Here is a 20,234-nt window from a genome sequence, read left to right as displayed (position 1 = left end):
ATGTAACTTCTGCAATATTGAAGCTAGCAATTTTATATTTGACATGCATGTGTATCTCATGGAGCTGCAAATTTTGAGTGGTGAAGGGTCAAGGTCAAGGTCATCCTTCAAGGTCAAATGTCATATAGGGGGACATTGTGTTTCACAAACACATCTTGTTTAATCTGTCCTAAGTAAATACGTCTGAATGACAATATTTATCTTTTACTGTTATCATTTCCAGAATGACAAGTACTCGGAAAAGTCATCTTCTTGGGGCCTCTAAGAAGTACAAAAGAAGAAAACAAGATACAGAATACAATCTCATGGGAAGTGAGACAGAAATCAATACTGCGATTATAAAGGAATTTGATTCCACAACCCAAACTGATGCAAACTCTATATCGACTAGGGTAGGTGCTGAGACCTTAAATTCAGACCAAACACTAGATGAAGTAAACTCTGTTTGTGTCAAAGTCGAAGCTGATGAATTGCGTAATGTAGCTGCTTTGTTTTATTCTGGGTGTGCCGAATCAGAACAGGTTCTAGGCAAAGAGATAGGTCAAGAAACAGACATATTCCACGGTAGAGGAAAGCTTGAGGATGTTTATATCCCCTGTCCAGTAAAGACCCTACAAGGTGGGACGGAGAAGGAGACAGTGTTGGATGAAAAACAGGATGCTGGTGATAAACTCCCTGAGGAACACAGACTGAGGATTTTAAACGAGTTGCCTCTGAGCCAGTTTGGTTCTCAAGAAGTTTTCCTAGATTTTGAATATGGTCAAGTTATTTCAAGTGTACAACATTCTTCCTCTGACTTGAATCCTGTCAGTCATTTGGCTTTAAATATTGAGGCAAATACTTTAAGCACCTCACCTGTTCAGGTTTTGCCTACGAATGTAAGTCATGCCATAACATGTAGGTTAGTGACATCAGTCAGTTCCAAATCTTCTGATGCTTGGGATAAAAAGGAGTGTTGTGATAAATCCATTAACAAGGAAGTTCCTACACATCAGCCCATTGGTTTGTCAGATAGTATGGATCAAATAGTTGCAATATTACCTGTGAATGATCCGCATGTTCCAATGTCTTTAATCAGCTATGATTCAAAGTCAAATCTATCACATAACATTTCTGAAAGTCAGAGCAATAACGGGCCTTTGTCGATGAGTTCTAAAATTGAAGACGTTGCCATGACATCCAAGATAGTGAATTCCAATCTTGTAGAAGAGTCTGGATATTGTTCTTCTGATGACTTTGAAGAGATATTCATTGAAAGAAACAAAGGGAAAAGCAAGAGCTATCCTTCAATGCTTCGAGTACCAAAGAGGGTTTGTGGTAAAGGTTCTTCGAGAGAATTAGTCAACCCAAGGGGTACAGTATTGTTATTTATAAAAGCTCTCAACAACAGTAGTATATTATTAGTATTATGTGAATTCTCGCATATCTTATGATGTATAGTAAGATTTTAAACATTGAACATTTTGCATTATTTGGTTTATTTAAATACTTTTTTACACCAATCAGATTGTAATAAATAGCACAATTCTACTTGATCAGTTGTCTTTGAAAAAGTACAAACAAGAATGTTTATGCAATAAGCAAAACTTATTCGTTCCTTATGTCGATCATTTTAACGGCCTAACCACTTAAAGCTTTTGGGTAAATCAATAACTGGCATACATGCCGATTTGACCAAAAAGAGCAAATGCAATGGTCAAGTGACCTCCCATTCATTTGAAAGGATTTATAAAAGTCATCATGCTACACATGGACACATGCGATGTGTCAACAAATTCAGACTTAATGCAACTGTCCAAGTATTTAGAGCCTTTAATTATAAAGGATAATATGGGTTTTCGAAAAATAAGAGTCACAAAGAATTGATTATTTTTTCAAGAAATAATGGTGTACTCAAACTTTGAGTTATTACAGTAGTTAAATTGTAATGATATGTTTGCAGAGAATGATGCAAAAACTACTGTCCCCCTTTTTCGGAAACCAGCTAAGAGAAAATTGGACAAACATGGTGACCTAGTGAGTAATAAGGTATGTATAAGTTACCGGTATTTTGTTTTGTTTGTATGCTACAAGTGTGTCTTGGTTTGAAAGTTCTTGTTTCAACTTCTCTTCAACTACAGGGTGGATCTTGCTCAAACTTTCACAATTGAATGACTTAAAGTTTAATGTGTGATGATAAAAAAGTAAGAAAAACTGGCTGCAACAAGTTTTGGAAGAATCATAGCCTTTGGTCTCTTTTCCGCTAAAGAATATACAGTGCCCAAATTATTTTTTTTAAGTCTTCTTTCACTTTTAACAGATTTTTTTCAACTGTTAACTGCCCAATAAAGCCTAATTAGTAGACAATGTTCCTTTAACCTTTAAAAGAACATTTCTTAACTTGTGTGGGGAGTAAGTAAAAAAATATAAGCATGAAAGGGCTGAAACTAATCAGCATGTGTAGATGTTGCCAATTATATGAGTCGCGTTCTGAGAAAACTGGTCACAATGCATGTGCATAAAGTTTCGTCCCAGATTAGCCTGTGCAGTCAGCACAGGCTAATCAGGGACAACACTTTCCGCCAAAATTGGATATTTTCTAAGAAGAGACTTAATTTAAACGAAAAATGTCATAAAAGCGGAAAGTGTCGTCCATGATTAGCCTGTGCGGACTGCACATGCTAATCTGGGACGACACTTTACGCACATGCATTATGCCCAGTTTTCTGAGAACGCGACTCATATCTTGGTTGTGATGTTTTGTGCACAACATAAGTTGTCATCCCTTTTCCTTTTATGCAAAAAATACTTTCTGCTAGAGACTGAAGCTTACCAAACATTTTAATCAGCGTTTGATCTTGTCCACCTCCATCTTTTGGTTCAGTTTTTTCCAACATAAGTGGAGTTTACAGACAAATGCCAATCCTGGGGTCAGGGATTTCAATAGATTTTAAAAACCAGGAGTCGATGACTCCTGGACTGAAATTTTGAGGAGTCAAATTGAAAAATGCTGGGGTCAATTTTGAAGCGCGTTTATTGTGTTTTTGTCTGTATTATTCAATGTTTTTATGATAAACATATGCTCTAAGAGTAACACAATATCTTAAAAAGTTATACTGCTTTATTAAATAACAATACTATGATACATAACACAACATTGTTTAATGGTACACAAAGATAATGACAAAACATAATTAATTTGTGCGAACAATATCCACATTAAGTTTTTCATTTCACAACTTTTATTATTTCTATCACTATACTATGTTTATTTGTAAAAAACAATAAATGCTCATTAAAATCTATTTCATCATAACACATTTTAGTCTTTTAACACATTTAAGTCATTTAAGATATATGGTAGCACCTTTTCATCACTTATTTATCGTCATTATATTATCATCATCCATATGATAGCTTTTGTAACAAAACACAATCTAAATGCATGGAACATCTAGTATATCTATTACTGTTTATCCGAATACTATACATGTCCGAAATATGTACACTTAAGAATGCCTTACCTGTAGTAGTATAAATTTAATTATCCAAATTTTCATTCTTGTTTTCTGGTTTAACAAACCTTATCAAATGTTTGTTAAATCCATTAAATGCTTTCTCCATTATTGAATCACCATTACCTGTAATTTGGATTGCCAGCTTTGAATTAAATGGGGGTTATAATTTAATTTACAATACGTCAGCGATTTACAATGTCGAAAGTCTAGCTGAAATAATTCGCGTTCAGAATAAATCTGAAGAGTCTGCCAAAGCAAAAATCATCAAAAGACTCTAAGGCGGCAATTTATATTGACTAGTCGAAAGTCATAACGTAGAAGTTTAATGGTCATTCAATTATCACGTAATCACGGCTGCTAATTACCCAGTAAGTGCGCACGCACTATTTAGACGGTGACATGTGTATTGGAAGAGATGAGATAAGATAAACAACGACCGGGGTATTCTCTCGATTATAGACCGAGTTTCAAATTCTGATACATTAATTTCAATGAGAAGCACAGCAGGATTTATTACCATGGAACTCGATATGTTAACTGACTGACGCACGGGTCTAATTTTCGATGCGTCAAAATGACGCACAGCAGAAAAAAGCGTTGCGTCAAAAACGAGTCTTCTTTAATTTGCTCTCGTCAAAACGCAGGATTCTGCGTCTATTGAAATCCCTGTGGGGTTATCTGTCTTCTACAGACACGTTTCTAATTCACTCTATTATATACTCTTCTGAATATTTGGTAAACAGAAGACCTCTATAAGTGCTTCTTGAACTTTGTTCACATTTTAATTGCTGAATTACATTACTGTGAAGATGATTATGAAGAAGGAACTTTGTTTGTAACCAGTTATGGCTGAAAGGGGCCTTTTCACAGATTTTGGCATGTTTTAAAAATTGTCATTAAATGCTAAACGTAAACATTGGATCTTAAAAGCTCAAGTTAAAAATCAAGAATAAAATTAAAAAAAGAAAAAAAAAGGTTACCCTCAGCAGGGCTCGAACCACTGACCCCTGGAGTCATGGAGTAAAAAGTCTGCTATTAAGACCACTCGGCCATCCTTCTGAATACAATTATCGATGTATTTGATACTTTATATAAGCAATCCTTGTAGTTACACAAAATATAATGACAACAGCAGAACTTTCCAAATTATTATTTCGTTTCGCGTTGCAACGCTTTATAATTATTGTCAAAAGATGCATATAATGGCTATTTTAAAGCATGGTCAATGTTCAGTATTACTGTTTCCTCACAAATATCATAACTAAAACGAAAATTTGCGAATCGGAAACAACTTTTTTAAAAATTTTGTCAATTTACCCAAACGTGGAAAGGCCCCTTGAAGTGTTTCGCTTGTTTCGTTTTGTCCACTGTATCAGATTTGTGGTGGGGGCAACCAATATGTCTTTGAGACATTCCTGGTTTATGTTTACCTACTTTCATCACATAATTTTAACATTATTGGCCATATTCACTTTAAAAACTCTGCAAATCTGTCAAGACATATTTCCAAAATGCTTTCACAACTATTTGGCCACTAGCTACATGTATAGCCGTAGCTTTCCAATAAAAGAAGCATTATTAAGTTTAATATATTTTTTGGGTATTTTTAGCTCACCTGAGCACGTTGTGCTCATGGTGAGCTTTTGGGATCGCCTTTTGTCCGTCATGTGTGCGTTGTCAACATTTTACCTTGTGAACACTCTAGAGGCCACATTTCTTAACCGATCTTCATGAAACTTGGTCAGAACATTTGTCCCAATGATATCTCGACTGAGTTCGAAACTGGGTCATGCTGGGTCAAAAACTAGGTCACTAGGTAAAAAAATAGAAAAACCTTGTGAACACTGTAGAAGTCACATTTGATGCCCAATCTTCATGTAAATTTTGCCAAAATGTTAGTCTTAATGATATGTTGGTTGAGTTCAAAAATTGTTCCGGTCCGTTGAAAAACATGGCCACCAGGGGGCGGGGCAGTATTCCTTATATGGCTATATACACATGTAGAAACCTTGTGAACTCTCTAGAAGTCACAATTTTTGCCCAATCATTAGAAACTTGGTCAAAACATTGGTTTTATTGATATCTCGGATGAGTTTGAAAATGGTCCAGATCGGTGAAAAAGCATGGCCGCCAGGGGGCGGGGCAGTTTTCTCTATATGTATATAGTGAAAACATTTGGACACTCTAGAAGTCACATTTTTGGTCCAATCTTCATGAAATTTGGTCAGATTTGTTTCCTGGATAAGATGGTTGAGTTTGAAAAGGGTTCAGATCGGTAAAAAAACATGGCTGCCAGGGTGGGGGGGGGTCCTTTTCCTTATATTTATTTAGTAAAAACGCTTGTGAACACTCTAGAAGTCACATTTTTTGCCTAACCATCATGAAATTTGGTCAAAACATTGGTTATGTGGATACCTCGGACGAGTTTGAAAATAGTAGTGAACATTTGAAAAACATGGCCATAATAACAGAGGATAATTATGTTGATGATTGGTTGGGGATGAAGTGCAACAAACGTATTTTTGCCATCAGAAAACCCTTTATTAAATAATCTAAAAATTTTGAGTAGTAATATTGATTTCACAGAAAATTACTGAGGGGAGAAACAACTGTATATAACAGTTTAGAGTCAGGCCCCTAACCCCTTGTTTACAGCCCTTTGCAGTGAACAGCAGCCATGGAACAGCAATTGCTATACAGTGGTATCAATATAGAGATAAACACATAAATACATCTGTCTGGCATTTATTTTCGTATAAAAATCAGCATGCTGACTGCATAAAAAGAAGAGATTACAACATTGAAGCAAGCTCTTGAAATAGCAAAATTATGTACTTATATATTTCCAAGAAAGGTTTATACAATATTCAATATATATAAATTTAATGGGCGTGGCATTTCATATTTCTTAGCTTTAAGTACAGTGATGCCTGATTGAACTTACTCAATGACTATTATTTAACTTATAACTATCACAAAGACCCAGTGTATATTATGAATATCAAGAAGAAAAAGTAAAGATATGTACGTAAAAATATCCTTTCAATAAAAAATAGATTGAAATATACTTTACTGTTGAACATTTATTGACAAAAAACTATCGTGTCTACATGTACACATATCCAGTGTTTTTTCACCATTTTGGGAATGGGGCCAGGTTCCTTTGAATTGGGAAAATTTGCGGCATTTTGACTAAAATTGGGAAGCTCAGTTGAATTATCCGAAGGGATATTAAATAATTATAACTCTCTGATTATACTCCTTTAATTGACGTTTCGGCATAATGCCTTTATCAAAACAATGGGAAATAATATGTTAACTACATTTTTACGTCTTTTGACTGCACAATTTAAATAACAAAGAAAAATGTTTTTAAACGTCAAATGACGTTGTACATGATGACGTCATAAATGGCATTATATAAAATGGCCCCAAAAAATGTAAAAATTCGCCAAAAATGAAATGACGTTAAACACTAACATTTTGTGTCTTAATCTTATGTTAAATGTGTGCTTTATATATTTAAGAAATTGATATTTTACAATAAAACAATCATCATCATATGTAATTATAATCTACCTAAACTTATTATCATAAATTAAATAGGGTAAACTTATTTAATGACTTATTATTTCAATCCATATCTATGTAAAATATTATAATGATATTTGATTCAATAATCATACATACTTGCTATTCTATATATCATATACACATTATGGACAAGATAAATTGCATAAAGTACTATTATTTTTACATTCATTTATGTTGATGATTAATATAAAATGTTTTTCACATATATTTTTTACAAGATAGTTTCCCGTAGCAGGACATCAAGTTGATTTTTTGTATTTAGTCCATTTGGTGATTGCGTTTGAAACTTCTTTATGATTCCAATTCTTTAATAAGTCTGTAATAATGGGAACTGTCTCTTATTTGTGTTAACACTGATACACCATATCCTGCACTCTGCACTCTGCGGCCCGCACCATTGAAATGTTCTGAGATTGGTTTATTTCTTCGTAGCCGCACGTTAGCCTCGTGTTCTTTGGCACGTTCCTTTAATGATCTGCTTGTCTCTCATATCACAGATATACTTTGTTCAAGAATTAAAGAGATAGAGAAAATGTACTTAAAACCAACTATTTGCGATACTTATGATATTAAATGCATCTTGTATTTGAGAATAAACTTCACAATTAAAATGCATTTTGGTTTTGCATTGGTTGTAAATAAAGAGTAGAAATGTTTTGTTTACAAACAACACTTACAAATGTGAATAATTAACAAAAATTAACTCTTAAATGAAGTATGAAATTTCATTTTAAATCATAAATACAGATTGATATACAAAAGTCATGTAGGCCTACATGAATGATATGGAAAATACAGTATTATGTGAAAGTCAGAAATACAATTATTGTCCCCTACCGGTTTCACCAGAGGGGACTTATGGTTTGCGCTCGGTCAGTCAGTCCGTCCGTCGGTCCGTACGTCACACTTTTCTGGATCCTGCGATAACTTTTAAGTTCTAAATATTTTTTCATGAATCTTGGAACATGGATAGATGGCAATATGGACATTATGCATTTCATTTTGTTCCTACATCAAAAATTCTGGTTGCTATGGAAACAAATAGACTAGAAATACTGCTGAAAATGGTGGTTTTCTGGATCCTGCGATAACTTTAAAAGTTTTGAATATTTTTTCATGAAACTTTGAACATGGATAGATGGCAATATGGACATTATGCACGTCATTTCATTTTGTTCCTATGTCAAAAATTGTGGTTGCTATGGCAACCAAAATAAAATAAAATCTGAAAATGGTGGAATTTCTGACAATGGTGGAGCCGGTAGGGGACCATATTGCTTGAAAATAGCCTTGTTCAAATTAATTTTATATACAGACATCATGTATGATACGTGAAATGCAGTATTACTTGAAAATCAGAGTATCATTGTTCTAAATAACTTTGAATGGAAAAACAGTGAAACGTATTTTAATAATAGAGCACACTAAGTCTGTACTACCGCCTGTCTGCTCAGCACTCTTCCTCTTTTGAAGATTTTACACTAAATACCTGTAATCAAACTATAAAGCGCAAGTTAAGTATGTAAGCCTGTCTGTATGAAGTACTTTTATTATTTTGAACTCCACCTTCCCAGAATAGTTTAGTTCCTTTGGGTCTCAGGTGAGCGCCTTAGGGCCCATGGCCCTCTTGTTTAATAATCTAATTGGTATTAAAGATCAACAAGTAAGTTGATAAGTTATTCAAATTTTCGAACAAGCAAGCCTAAATTTGTATTTTATAGTTTATATGTTAAGATTAAGAAAATGTTAAAATCTCAGCAAACCTCATCAACATCACCATAAACATGGCTAATGCTGACATATTTTCATTTCACTAAACTTTAAGAATGACTTTCTGTCTTTCTTGAAAGTAGAGTTTATTTGAAAAAATGTGATATTTCAAAGCTTTTTCATGGAATACTTGTTTGTTTTATTTAATGATAATTATAGCAGAATATAATGTGTATAATGTAATCAATATTCTTTGTCTTAAACACCATTGCAGAGAGTGAAGAAAGCAAAGACACCAGAAAAGGGCAATACTGAGTGCAGTCTTCAAGAGAGGAACCAAGCCAGTTGTATGAACCTGGAACCTCTTGATGATGACCACTTGCTCTGTAAGCCTTTGAACAAAATATCCATGACCTTGCACTAGAAAGTCTCACTCAAGCACAACAAACATATGAGTCGCGTTCTGTGACAACCGAGCTTAATGCATGTGCTTAAAGTGTCCGTCTGAAAACTTTATCATTGGCGATAACTTTTGCAATATTGAAGATAGCAACTTGATATTTGGCATGCATGTGTATCTCATGGAGCTGCACATTTTGAGGGGTGAAAGGTCAAGGTCATCCTTCAAGGTCAAAAGTTAAAAAAACAATCCAAGGGAAGTAATAAGCTTTAAAATGGAGATAATTTCTAAACCTGCCAAAGCGGCGCAATAGGGAGCATTGTGTTTCTGTCAAGCACATCTCTTGTTTGACTTGCATCATCTTGATTCAAATGTTACAATGAAACTAACACAAACATGTACTGAGTATTACACATTTTTTGTAAAGTAACATGCTTATGATTTATACAAATCAACATTTGTAGAGGAAATGTTAAGTAACAAAATATCTAGACTGTAGTATAATGACCCCTGAAATGTCAAGCACACGGTAATTTACTCTTTAAAAGCTATATAAGTTAGTTCTTTTAAGCTTGTGAACCAGAAGTTGATTTTAGCTTTTGACTTTAATGAATTTTAACTGTTGTCTTGTAATTTGTTTGCTCTCATAGACTGTGTAGAATGCAACAAGGAGTTTGAAGGGGACTGCCTTGTCCATGGACCCTACAACTACATACAGGACAAAGAGGTGGAGCTTTGTTTATCTATAACACGCATACCTAGTTATACCCCCATTACTGGTAATGGGGGCTATATAGTAGTCACTTTGTCAGTCTGTCTGGCGGTCCGTAGGTCTGTCCGTCTGTCCGTCTGTCGTTCTGTCCCGAAATTTTATCCAATCTTCACCAAACTTGGTCACAAGTTGTATCTAGATGATGTCTAGGTCAAGTTTGAATATGGGTGATGCCAGGTCAAAAACTAGGTCAAGGGGTCACTTAGTGTGTTTTAAACCGAAAGTTTGTCCGTACTATAACTATGTCATTTATCATTAGATTTTAAAATGAGTTGGTACATTTGTTCACAATCATGGGATTGTGTGTCTTGTGAAAAAAGTACGTTGATATCTCCAAGGTCAAAGTCACACTTGGGGTTCAAAGGTCAAATGCTTGTATGGGCCATAACTTTGTCATTTATTGTGAGATTTTAAAATCGTTTGGCAAATTTGTTCACCATCAGTAGACGGTGTGTCGCGCAAAAGAATTACGTCGATATCTCCAAGGTCAAGGTCACACTTGAAGTTCAAAGGTCAAAACTGGCCATAAATGAGCTTGTCTAGGCAGTAACAATGTCGTTCATTGTGAGATTTAAAAATCATTTGGCACATTTGTTCACCATAATTGGACAGTGTGTTGCGCGAAAGAATTACGTCGATATCTCCAAGGTCAAGGTCATGCTTTGAGTTCAAAGGTTGAAAAAGGCCATAAATGAGCTTGTCCGGGCCATAACTATGTCGTTCATTGTGAGATTTTGAAATCATTCGGCACATTAGTTCACCATCATTGGATGGTGTGTCGCGCGAAAGAATAACGTGATATATCCAAGGTCAAGGTCACATTTTGAGTTCAAAGGTCAAAAATGGCCATAAATGAGCTTGTCCTGGCCATAACTTTGTTGTTTATTGTGAGATTTTTAAATCATGTGGCTCTTTTGTTCACCATCATTGGACAGTGAATTACATAAATATCTCCAAGGTCAAGGTCACACTTTTAGTTCAAAGATCAAAAATGGCAATAAATGATCTTGTCTGGACCATAACTATGTCATTCATTGTGAGATTTTAAAATGACTCGGTACATTAATTTTGTTCACAGTCATTGGACGGCGTGTCATGGGAAAGAATTCAAGAGTTCAAAGGTCAAAATGGCTGTTATTAATAATGGCATAATAATTCTAAAAAATTGCCATAAATAGCATTCTCTTGTTTTGTAAAGACAGCATGCAAAATAGTCTGTGTCAATGCGGCACGTGGGGATATACATCACGTCTGTGACAAAGCTCTAGTTTCGTAGAGAGAAATGGGAATGAAAAGACTGTTTCAATTATTATTGGTATATGAGGCTGTTTTTCGAAATGTGTATTTATGAATGTCGTAAATTTTCATTGTTTAAGTGATGTCACTACATTTAAGAAATTCCTTCAATATACCCCTTTTATTCTAATTCAAAGCGTGTTTCCAGTACATTCTCATATACCTAAATATCAACTGCAGGTGCCAGAAGAGGACCCCCATAGAGCAGACCATACCCTGCCAGATGACCTTGAAATAAAAACCTCAACAATAGTTGGAGCTGGTCTTGGAGTATTTACAAAAGTTGGACTTGAGAACAGGATCATGTTTGGACCGTATGAGGGCGATATCATCACTGACAACAATAAGTCAGGATATTGCTGGCAGGTGAAGCTATCTTTAAAATGATGCTTAGCTTGATGAATTTATACCTATTTCTAGTTTGAAATGCATAAGTATTTTAACAAAGTCTAAATGTTTGAAAATAAAGAGGGCGTTTGCACCAAATGGGTTTTCTATCTAGCAGTCTATAAAGGGAATTTTAGGTTTATTATACCACCAAAAAGTGGGAGGCATTAAAAATTGTACCAGTTTATCTGTCCCTTAGCATGTCTGCTAATCCCAAAGCTTGAGTTTTCTGCTACTCTTGAACTACTGGGTTGATCTCATGCAAACTTTAACTGTTTGATGATGTTTTGTAGATGATTGGAAAAAAAGAAATCAGGACTTCAAGGTATTTGGGCAGAATTATTGTTTTAAACTCCTGTTTAATTTCTGGGTCGATCTGGCTCAAGTTTAATTATCTTACTGCGGACATAATTATTTAGACTGTGAAATTTTAGCTGTGACAAGATTTGACAGAGTAAAGGCCCTGTGTCTGGTTATTCTTGATGTAATATATTGTCCCGAAATCAAAGCCTCTAAGTGCTTGGAGGATTTGTCTGACTTTAACAGAAGAATGTTCATAGTATGTATATGATTGTTTGGAAAGGAATTTAAACTGCGACCAGTTTTGGCTGAATTATTGGCTCTCGTCTGTTTGTCTAATGTAGAATCAATAGTTGATATGTCTGTGTCCAAACATATGTCATAAACCCATTTATGCCTAGTGGACTTTCCCATCCTGCAAAATTGGATCAATTTATTTCCAAAATTAGGGATGTCTAGTATATTTATTTCTATATTTAGAATATTTCTTATAGAAATTCCGTTAAGCAAACAGCGCAGACCCTGATGAGACGCCGCATCATGCGGCGTCTCATCTGGGTCTACGCTGTTTGCTAAGGCCTTTTTTCTAGACGCTAGGCATAAATGGGTTAATGCATCAGTGTCTGTGACACATTTCTAGTTGATATATCTATTACATGTTATATAATTATATTAGCATTCTGGCATGTATACACTTCACACATTTTGTGAGACTGATTCAATTATTACTTTAAATTAATGTGCAATTGAAGGATGTAAAGTACTTTACTATTTTACATGAATGGAACTTAACAATTAAAAACAAATTACTTTGTGTGTGTGTGCTGTAGAAAATATTGTAGTATCATTGCCGTTGTAAAGTTTGTAAATGCATTTTTTGGAATTGCAGTCTGACAATTGAATGTTGCTCCTAATGACAAGTGTATCAGGTATCATGCTTTCTTGTGTATCAATCTTGTTTATCTATTTGTTTTTATGCCCCCGGATCGATAGATCGGGGGTATATTGTTTTTGGCCTGTCTGTCCGTCATTCTGTCATCAAAACTTTAACCTTACATTAAAGTTTTGAAATAACTTTTGAAATATTGAACATAGCAACTTGATATCTGGCATGCATGTGTATCTCATGGAGCTGCACATTTTGAGTGGTGAAAGGTCAAGGTCATCCTTCACAAGGTCAAGGTCAACCTTCAAGGTCAAACGTCATATAGGGGGACATTCAAGGTCAAAGGTAAAAAAACAACAAAAAAACTTGAACCTTACATTTAAGTTTTGCAATAACTTTTCAAATATTGATATTTGGCATGCATGTGTATCTCATGGAGCTGCACGTTTTGAATGGTGAAAGGTCAAGGTCATCCTTCAAGGTCAAAGGCCAAATTTATGGCTTAAAGCGGCGCAATAGGGGGCATTGTGTTTCTGACAAACACATCTCTTGTTTATAGTAAAATTTTATGCCGTTCAGATCTATAAGGAGGGCAAAGCGAGCCACTTTGTGGATGCCCAGGACAAGTCCACCTCTAACTGGATGAGATACGTGAACTGTGCAATGACGGAGGCAGATCAGAACCTGGTAGCATTTCAGTACAAAGGAGGCATCTATTACTGCACATTAAAACCAGTTTCATCAGGTACATACATGACTTAAGTTATGAAGACTTAATGTGGGGGCTGTCTGATTAGAGCAGTCTCACCATGGCAATACAGTTCAATTTTCTTCGACAGTGCATATACTGTATTGTTACCATACAGGAAAAGTGAACTTTTCTCCACATACTTTGGTTTTCTCAAATCACATGGTCTGACCAATATTAGAGTATACAATAAATAGTTGTAAGTTGCTGCTTTTACTCAAACTTCTTCCGGAGTATGAGACCCACTTCAGATCCTTGCATTATTGAGCCTCAGGCCCTGAAAGACCTCATTAACCTCAAAATATTCACAACACTGCATGTCAGGTGATTCCAAGTAATAGAACCACCTGCTTCTCACTATGTCTTCTTTGGTGTGAATCCATGTTGTGAACAAATAAACAAATACATGTTAGATATTTCTGGAACTTGACCAGTTTGCCATTCAATTTTAATCATACACAACTCAATAGATATAAAGAAAAGCCAAACATATCCAAATATTTTACTTTTACTTAAAATCTGTCCTATTGTTCAGTCCTAGAATCAAAACAAGATTATTTTTAGAAGAATAAATAACTTATAATTTTATGTTGTACAATTAAAACACATGCACATTATTTCAGAAATATCTGTGTTTAGTAACATTTGTCACACATGTATAGTTAAAGAATGTAGTGTGACATCGAAAAGATGAACATTTTCTTATTTTTAATAAATAACCTGTTAATATTTACTAATTGCTTCAGGGGAAGAACTGCTAGTTTGGTTTGGAGATGAATGCGCCAGAAAAGATAGCTTCATCAGAGACAAGAATGTGCATTTCAACCCTAAATATGTAAATGGAGAAGGTTTGTTTTTTTGACAGTTTATCGTGACAACTTGTAATCACTCTTCAAGGTTGCTTGATCACTTGTAATCACTCTTCAAGGTTGATTGATCACTTGTAATCACTCTTCAAGGTTGATTGATCACTTGTAATCACTCTTCAAGGTTGATTGATAACTTGTAATCACTCTTCAAGGTTGATTCATCACTTGTAATCACTCTTCAAGGTTGATTGATCACTTGTAATCACTCTTCAAGGTTGATTAATCACTTGTAATCACTCTTCAAGGTTGATTCATCACTTGTAATCACTCTTCAAGGTTGATTCATCAATGTTTTCTTGGGATTGTATTGCCAATAGGAGCAAACACGTATTCTGGGTTCAAATTTCATATATAATAGGTAAAAATTTAAATCTGTCCCAAATATCATGTTAATATTGTTATTTTTCAGAAATTTTCCAATGTGTGTACTGCAAGATAGCATTCACAACTGCAGTCCCTTTTGTTCGTCATTTGAGGAGAGTGCATGGTGGTGATAAACTTACATCCAAAGATCTGCAAGTTCTGGATCAGTGGCTTAGAGAAAATGATCATCAATATCTGAAAGCGTATTCAAAACAGATAAATCCTTCATCCAATGAAAGCCATCTCAACAATATTTCAAATGTTACACATAATAAAAGAGACATTTCACAAAGTTTCTGTGATGAGCAATTGACAAGTATAATATTACAGAAGAATAACAATTCTGATGTGTGTAATTATCCTGTTAATATCAGTAATGGCATAAAAACAAACAAGAGGATAACTACAGAAAAAAGACTGTACAAGTGTGAGGTGTGTGGTTATGCATGTAACAACAAGTATAACTTGAAGAGACACATGAGGATACATACAGGACAGAGAGTGTACAAGTGTGAGGTGTGTGGTTATGCATGTGTCCAAAAGGGTAACTTGAAGAGACACATGAGGATACATACAGGAGAAAAACTGTACAAGTGTGGGGTGTGTGGACATTCATTTACCCAGAGTAGTGCCTTGAAGACACACATGATGATACATACAGGAGAGAAACTGTACAAGTGTGAGGTGTGTGGTTATGCATGTTACCAGAAGGGTCACTTGAAGACACACATGCGGAAACATACAGGAGAGAGGGAGAACAAGTGTGAGGTGTGTGGTTATGCTTGTAGCCTGAGTGGTCACTTGAAGACACACATGCGGATACATACAGGTGAGAGAGTGTACAAGTGTGGTGTGTGTAGTTATGCATCTAACGAGAGCGATACCTTGGAGACGCACATGAGGATACATACAGGAGAGAGGCCGTTCAAGTGTGAGGTGTGTGGTTATGCATGTAACGAGCGTGGTACCTTAAAGACACACATGAGGCGACATACAGGAGAGAGGCAGTACAAGTGTGAGGTGTGTGGTTATGCATGTTACAAGAGTGTTCATTTGAAGACCCACATGAGGATACATACAGGAGAAAAACCATACAAGTGTGAGATGTGTGGTTATGCATTTAAGCAGAAGGGTCACTTGAAGAAACACATCATGATACATACAGGAGAAAAACTGTACAAGTGTGAGGTGTGTGGACGTTCATTTTCCCAGAGTAGTACCTTGAAGACACACATGACGATACATACAGGAGAGAAATTGTACAAGTGTGAGGTGTGTGGTAATGCATTTTCCCAGAGTAGTACCTTGAAGAAACACATGACGATACATACAGGAGAGAAAATGTACAGGATACATACAGGAGAGAGGGAGTACAAGTGTGAGTTGTGTGGTAATGCATTTTCACAGAAAGGTTCCTTGAAGAGACACATGAGCATACATTCAGGAGAGAGGGATTACAAGTGTGAGGTGTGTGGTAATGCTTTTAACCAGAGTGCTCACTTGAAGAGACACATGAAGAAACATACAGGAGTGGGAGTATAAGTGAGAGGTGTGTGGTAATTCTTATTAACAAAGAATGGTCACTTGAAGAGACACATGAGGAAACATACAAGAGTGGGAGTATAAGTGTTAGGTGTGTGGTAATGCATTTAACCAGAGTGTTCACTTGAAGAGACACATGCAGATACATACAGGAGTGGGAGTATAAATGTGAGGTGTGTGGTAATGCATTTAAATAGAGTGTTCACTTGAAGCGACACATGCAGATACATACAGGAGTGGGAGTATAAGTGTGAGGTGTGTGGTAATGCATTTAACCAGAGTGATCACTTGAAGAGACACATGCCAATACATACAGGAGTGGGAGTATACGTGTGAGGTGTGTGGTAATGCATTTAACCAGAGTGTTCACTTGAAGAGACACATGCAGATACATACAGGAGTGGGAGTATAAGTGTGAGGTGTGTGGTAACGCATTAAACCAGAGTGTTCACTTGAAGCGACACATGCGGATACATACAGGAGTGGGAGTATACGTGTGAGGTGTGTGATTATGCATTTAACCAGAGTGTTCACTTGAAGAGACACATGCAGATACATACAGGAGTGGGAGTATAAGTGTGAGGTGTGTGGTAATGCATTTAACCAGAGTGTTCACTTGAAGAGACACATGCAGATACATACAGGAGTGGGAGTATAAGTGTGAGATGTGTGGTAATGCACTTAACCAGAGTGTTCACTTGAAGCGACACATGCGGATACATACAAGAGTGGGAGTATAAGTGTGAGGTGTGTGGTAATGCATTTAACCAGAGTGTTCACTTAGAGAGACACGTGCAGATACATTCAGGAGTGGGAGTTTAAGTGTGAGGTGTGTGGTAATGCATTAAACCAGAGTGTTCACAGTCACTTGAAGCGACACATGAGGATACATTTAGGAGAAAGGCTGTTCAAGTGTATGGTGTGTGTTATGCACCTAGGATTGTCACTGAAAGAGACACTTGCATATACAACCAGGAGATCGATTGATCTCAAAATAATTACTGCATGTCATAAATAAGTTTATGTTAAATAACTAAAATGTTATTACTAAGGTGTGTAAATTTCACTTTGCTAAATATTGTGACACATCTATTTTTAGAGCATAGTGTATTTTTTGACGTTTCTTCAGACACAACAAAGTAGAATAAATAGTTTTGTATGCAACATTGAAATCATGCATGGTAGAAAATTGACATATAAAATTATTCTTTAGGTAATAATCAGCAAGAAAATTTAGTTGCGTAGTGCTTTAGTATAGTGATTTATTAAGTACAATTTTATTTTATGCAATTATGCAAGATTATACTTGTTATTTAATACCTTAAAGATTAGTTAAGGTTTTTGAACTTTTTCCAAAAGTAATATAAACTCAACTCAATGCTTTGAAAGAGCAGTTTAAAGTGATATTATGGGCATTTTTCACTGTTGAATTGAGCTGAAAAGAATTAACAGATTCAAAGAGTTCGTTAAAATGTGGTTACTGACCAATTATCTGCAACTCATCTTGCTACCAGTTGTTTATTAAAAATATATATTTTTAATTTTCTATATTTTACATGACTTGCCCAGTCTTCTAAGCCGAAATGATCCGTAAAACAAGTGTGTCTTTGTGTCCGCGTATGAACGAATCTGCACTAAAACTAAATTTATGTTCACATCGTACATGCATGATCAGTTGTCAAACGAAAGTACGGTTGATATTCAAATCCATTATTTTTCTCTTTCCGGGATATTGTTTTAGTACATGTATGTTCATGCTGCATTAACAAATATAAGTGTTGTATTTGATTATGAAGTGAAAACACCAAAAATAAACAAAGGTTGTGATAGACACTTATAAACTGTTACATGCCCATAATATCACTGTAAAATTCTACACACGTTTGAATTCTGTCAGAACAAAATGCCTAAAAAATGAAATGTCTGACTAACTTTTGGTTTGTTGTCAGAAATAATGCCTAAAAAAAGAGAACTTGAGAAATACAATAAACTTGTGTTAGTACTTGCCAGCATGAACTGGTACTGTGAACAAGCAAGCAGCAGCTCACTGACAAGTGTCACACTATCATGCAATTAGATAATGACTTTATTATGTGTCTGATATGCACTTTGGAGGTTAGGAAGCGTTTGTATCCTGATATTGTATATAAGGAACATTTCTTTTGGTTTTTAATAGTTTAATATTGCATTATAGTCATTCACCTGTATGCATGGTTATAAACTTACATTTTGGCCATGGTTGACCAGCCTCCTTTTGCCAATACCTCTTTAACAGAGGACATTATTAGCTTTCTCAGAAAATATTTGGGATCACCACCTATATATTTCTTTTTATTTCCATGTCTGTTCTGAGGTGGTTTAACATTCTAAGCATTCTGACAAAGCCCTTCTTCATAGCAATAGGTCTTTTACACAGACTGTGTCTGAGACTGTGAATGAAAATAACAGAAAACAATATGCAATTTGGCCAGTATACAATAAAACAATATTAATTTATACTTGTCTTGTAAAATAACTTAAAAATTTCGGAAACAACAAGGGCCAGAGTTGATATATTTGTCATGGCACATGTGTTGTGGTCTGCTACTAAGTTTTGTTAGGATTAAAACTTGCCCCATTAATGAAAGTTCAGTAGTTGGTATGTAATATCAAATTGTGGTTCTGTGCCAAGTTTGTTCAATACATGTTAGTTGGGTAAAAATTCCCCCCTCCCTCTTGGTGTAACCTGTTTTTTTCTTTATATGTAAACATTGAAAACTTTAAAAGTCTCTCAAACCGTAAGGGACAGACGTTTGGTATTTGGCATGAAACATATTTGCACAAATCGTTCCCCTTTGGTAAAATTGTGCTCTGCTCTTTGGTTACTTGTTTCCTGTATGTAGTAATACTGAAAACTATTATTATTCTCTTAAAGGGCAAGGCATTAGGATTTGGTACTTTGCCAGCTACATTGTTTGTTGGTCCTCTACCAAGTTTTTTCTAGTCATACCCATGTAGTGGACATGGAATTGCATTGGGATTAACATGTTTGAATTAAAATGGTTGTGGTCTGTTGAATAAAATGGCCACCAGGATGTTCACGTTTCTAAAGTTAAAAATCGCGAAATCTGTAGGATAGTTTAAATACAATAGTAATTCAAATATTGTGTATGATGTTTTTTTTGTAAATGAGCATTCTAGATTTACACATATGGAGGTCCAGTTTATGCATGTATACAACATGGACATTATTGGCATGTGAATTTACTCAATGATGATTATTTACATGTATAAGTCTTTTGGTAGCAACAGCCCACTGTTTGTTCTTTTGTACACCCTGGTAACATACTTCTTGTGATTGATTATATGGCGTATTCTGTGAAAAAAAGAAGGCACTAGACTTGTAACACACTCGCATAACTCCAACTGTAATTTATTGTCTTATGTTTTATGTTTTCAATATAAAATCTATGTTTTGTGATTATACAGTCTAATTGAAAGGTTTTTCTAAGTATATTCTAAAAATTCATACATGCCAGACGTCCCAATCTTGGCAAGACAGTTTTACTTTGGGGAGTTTGTTCCGGTGTCCCAATGTGACTCAATTTGTCCCGACAGTCGCAAAATAAATTACAGAAGCGGTTATGAAGGATCAATGGTTTAAACGAAATGCTTATAAATATAACTTTTTAGTGATAAATATAATGGAAGTGTCATATGTTGCAGGTTTATGAGTCGCATTCTGAGGAAACTGGGCTTAATGCAAGTGCCTTAAGTGTTGTCCCAGATTAGCCTAAGCAGTCCGCACAGGCTAATCTGGGGCGACACTTTTTGCCTAAACATTATTTTTTGTAAGGAAGGACTTCCTTGAAACTAAAAATACCATAAAAG

The 20,234-nt window shown here is 35.3% G+C and overlaps 1 protein-coding gene across 12 annotated transcripts; it reads left to right on the top strand.

Annotated features, from left to right (window-relative positions):
• The first annotated feature begins 1,185 nt into the window (after positions 1 to 1,185).
• On the top strand, positions 1,186 to 19,719 carry LOC127862362 (zinc finger protein 492-like). Of its 12 annotated transcripts, none has more exons than XR_008040571.1 (10): positions 1,186 to 1,317; positions 1,943 to 2,028; positions 9,076 to 9,187; positions 9,852 to 9,928; positions 11,450 to 11,635; positions 13,422 to 13,587; positions 14,337 to 14,438; positions 14,869 to 16,537; positions 16,702 to 16,783; positions 17,112 to 19,719. XR_008040571.1 is itself a non-coding variant. In XM_052401448.1 (9 exons), the coding sequence occupies exons 1-8, from the start codon at positions 1,290 to 1,292 to the stop codon at positions 16,362 to 16,364; spliced, it is 2,253 nt and encodes a 750-aa protein (XP_052257408.1). In that variant the 5' UTR covers positions 1,186 to 1,289; the 3' UTR covers positions 16,365 to 16,371; positions 16,456 to 19,719. The 12 variants fall into 12 exon arrangements, 2 of the variants coding, with proteins under 2 accessions (XP_052257408.1, XP_052257407.1); XR_008040569.1 differs by having other exon boundaries at positions 16,948 to 19,719; XR_008040570.1 differs by having other exon boundaries at positions 14,869 to 16,619.
• The last annotated feature ends 515 nt before the right edge of the window (positions 19,720 to 20,234 follow it).

The sequence above is a fragment of the Dreissena polymorpha genome, chromosome 16 (assembly GCF_020536995.1).
Source record: "Dreissena polymorpha isolate Duluth1 chromosome 16, UMN_Dpol_1.0, whole genome shotgun sequence".
NCBI classification, from domain to species: Eukaryota; Metazoa; Mollusca; class Bivalvia; order Myida; family Dreissenidae; genus Dreissena; species Dreissena polymorpha.
Note: the sequence above shows the minus strand (reverse complement) of the source record. Positions and strands in the feature narration are given on the sequence as shown.

Bases quoted from the DNA above. Each gene is read 5' to 3' on its own strand.
- LOC127862362 (XM_052401448.1), top strand. From the start codon at position 1,290: ATGCTTCGAGTACCAAAGAGGGTTTGTG. The intron at 9,929-11,449 runs GTGGAGCTTTGT...TATCAACTGCAG, and splicing joins ACTACATACAGGACAAAGAG to GTGCCAGAAGAGGACCCCCA. The intron at 11,636-13,421 runs GTGAAGCTATCT...TATGCCGTTCAG, and splicing joins AGTCAGGATATTGCTGGCAG to ATCTATAAGGAGGGCAAAGC.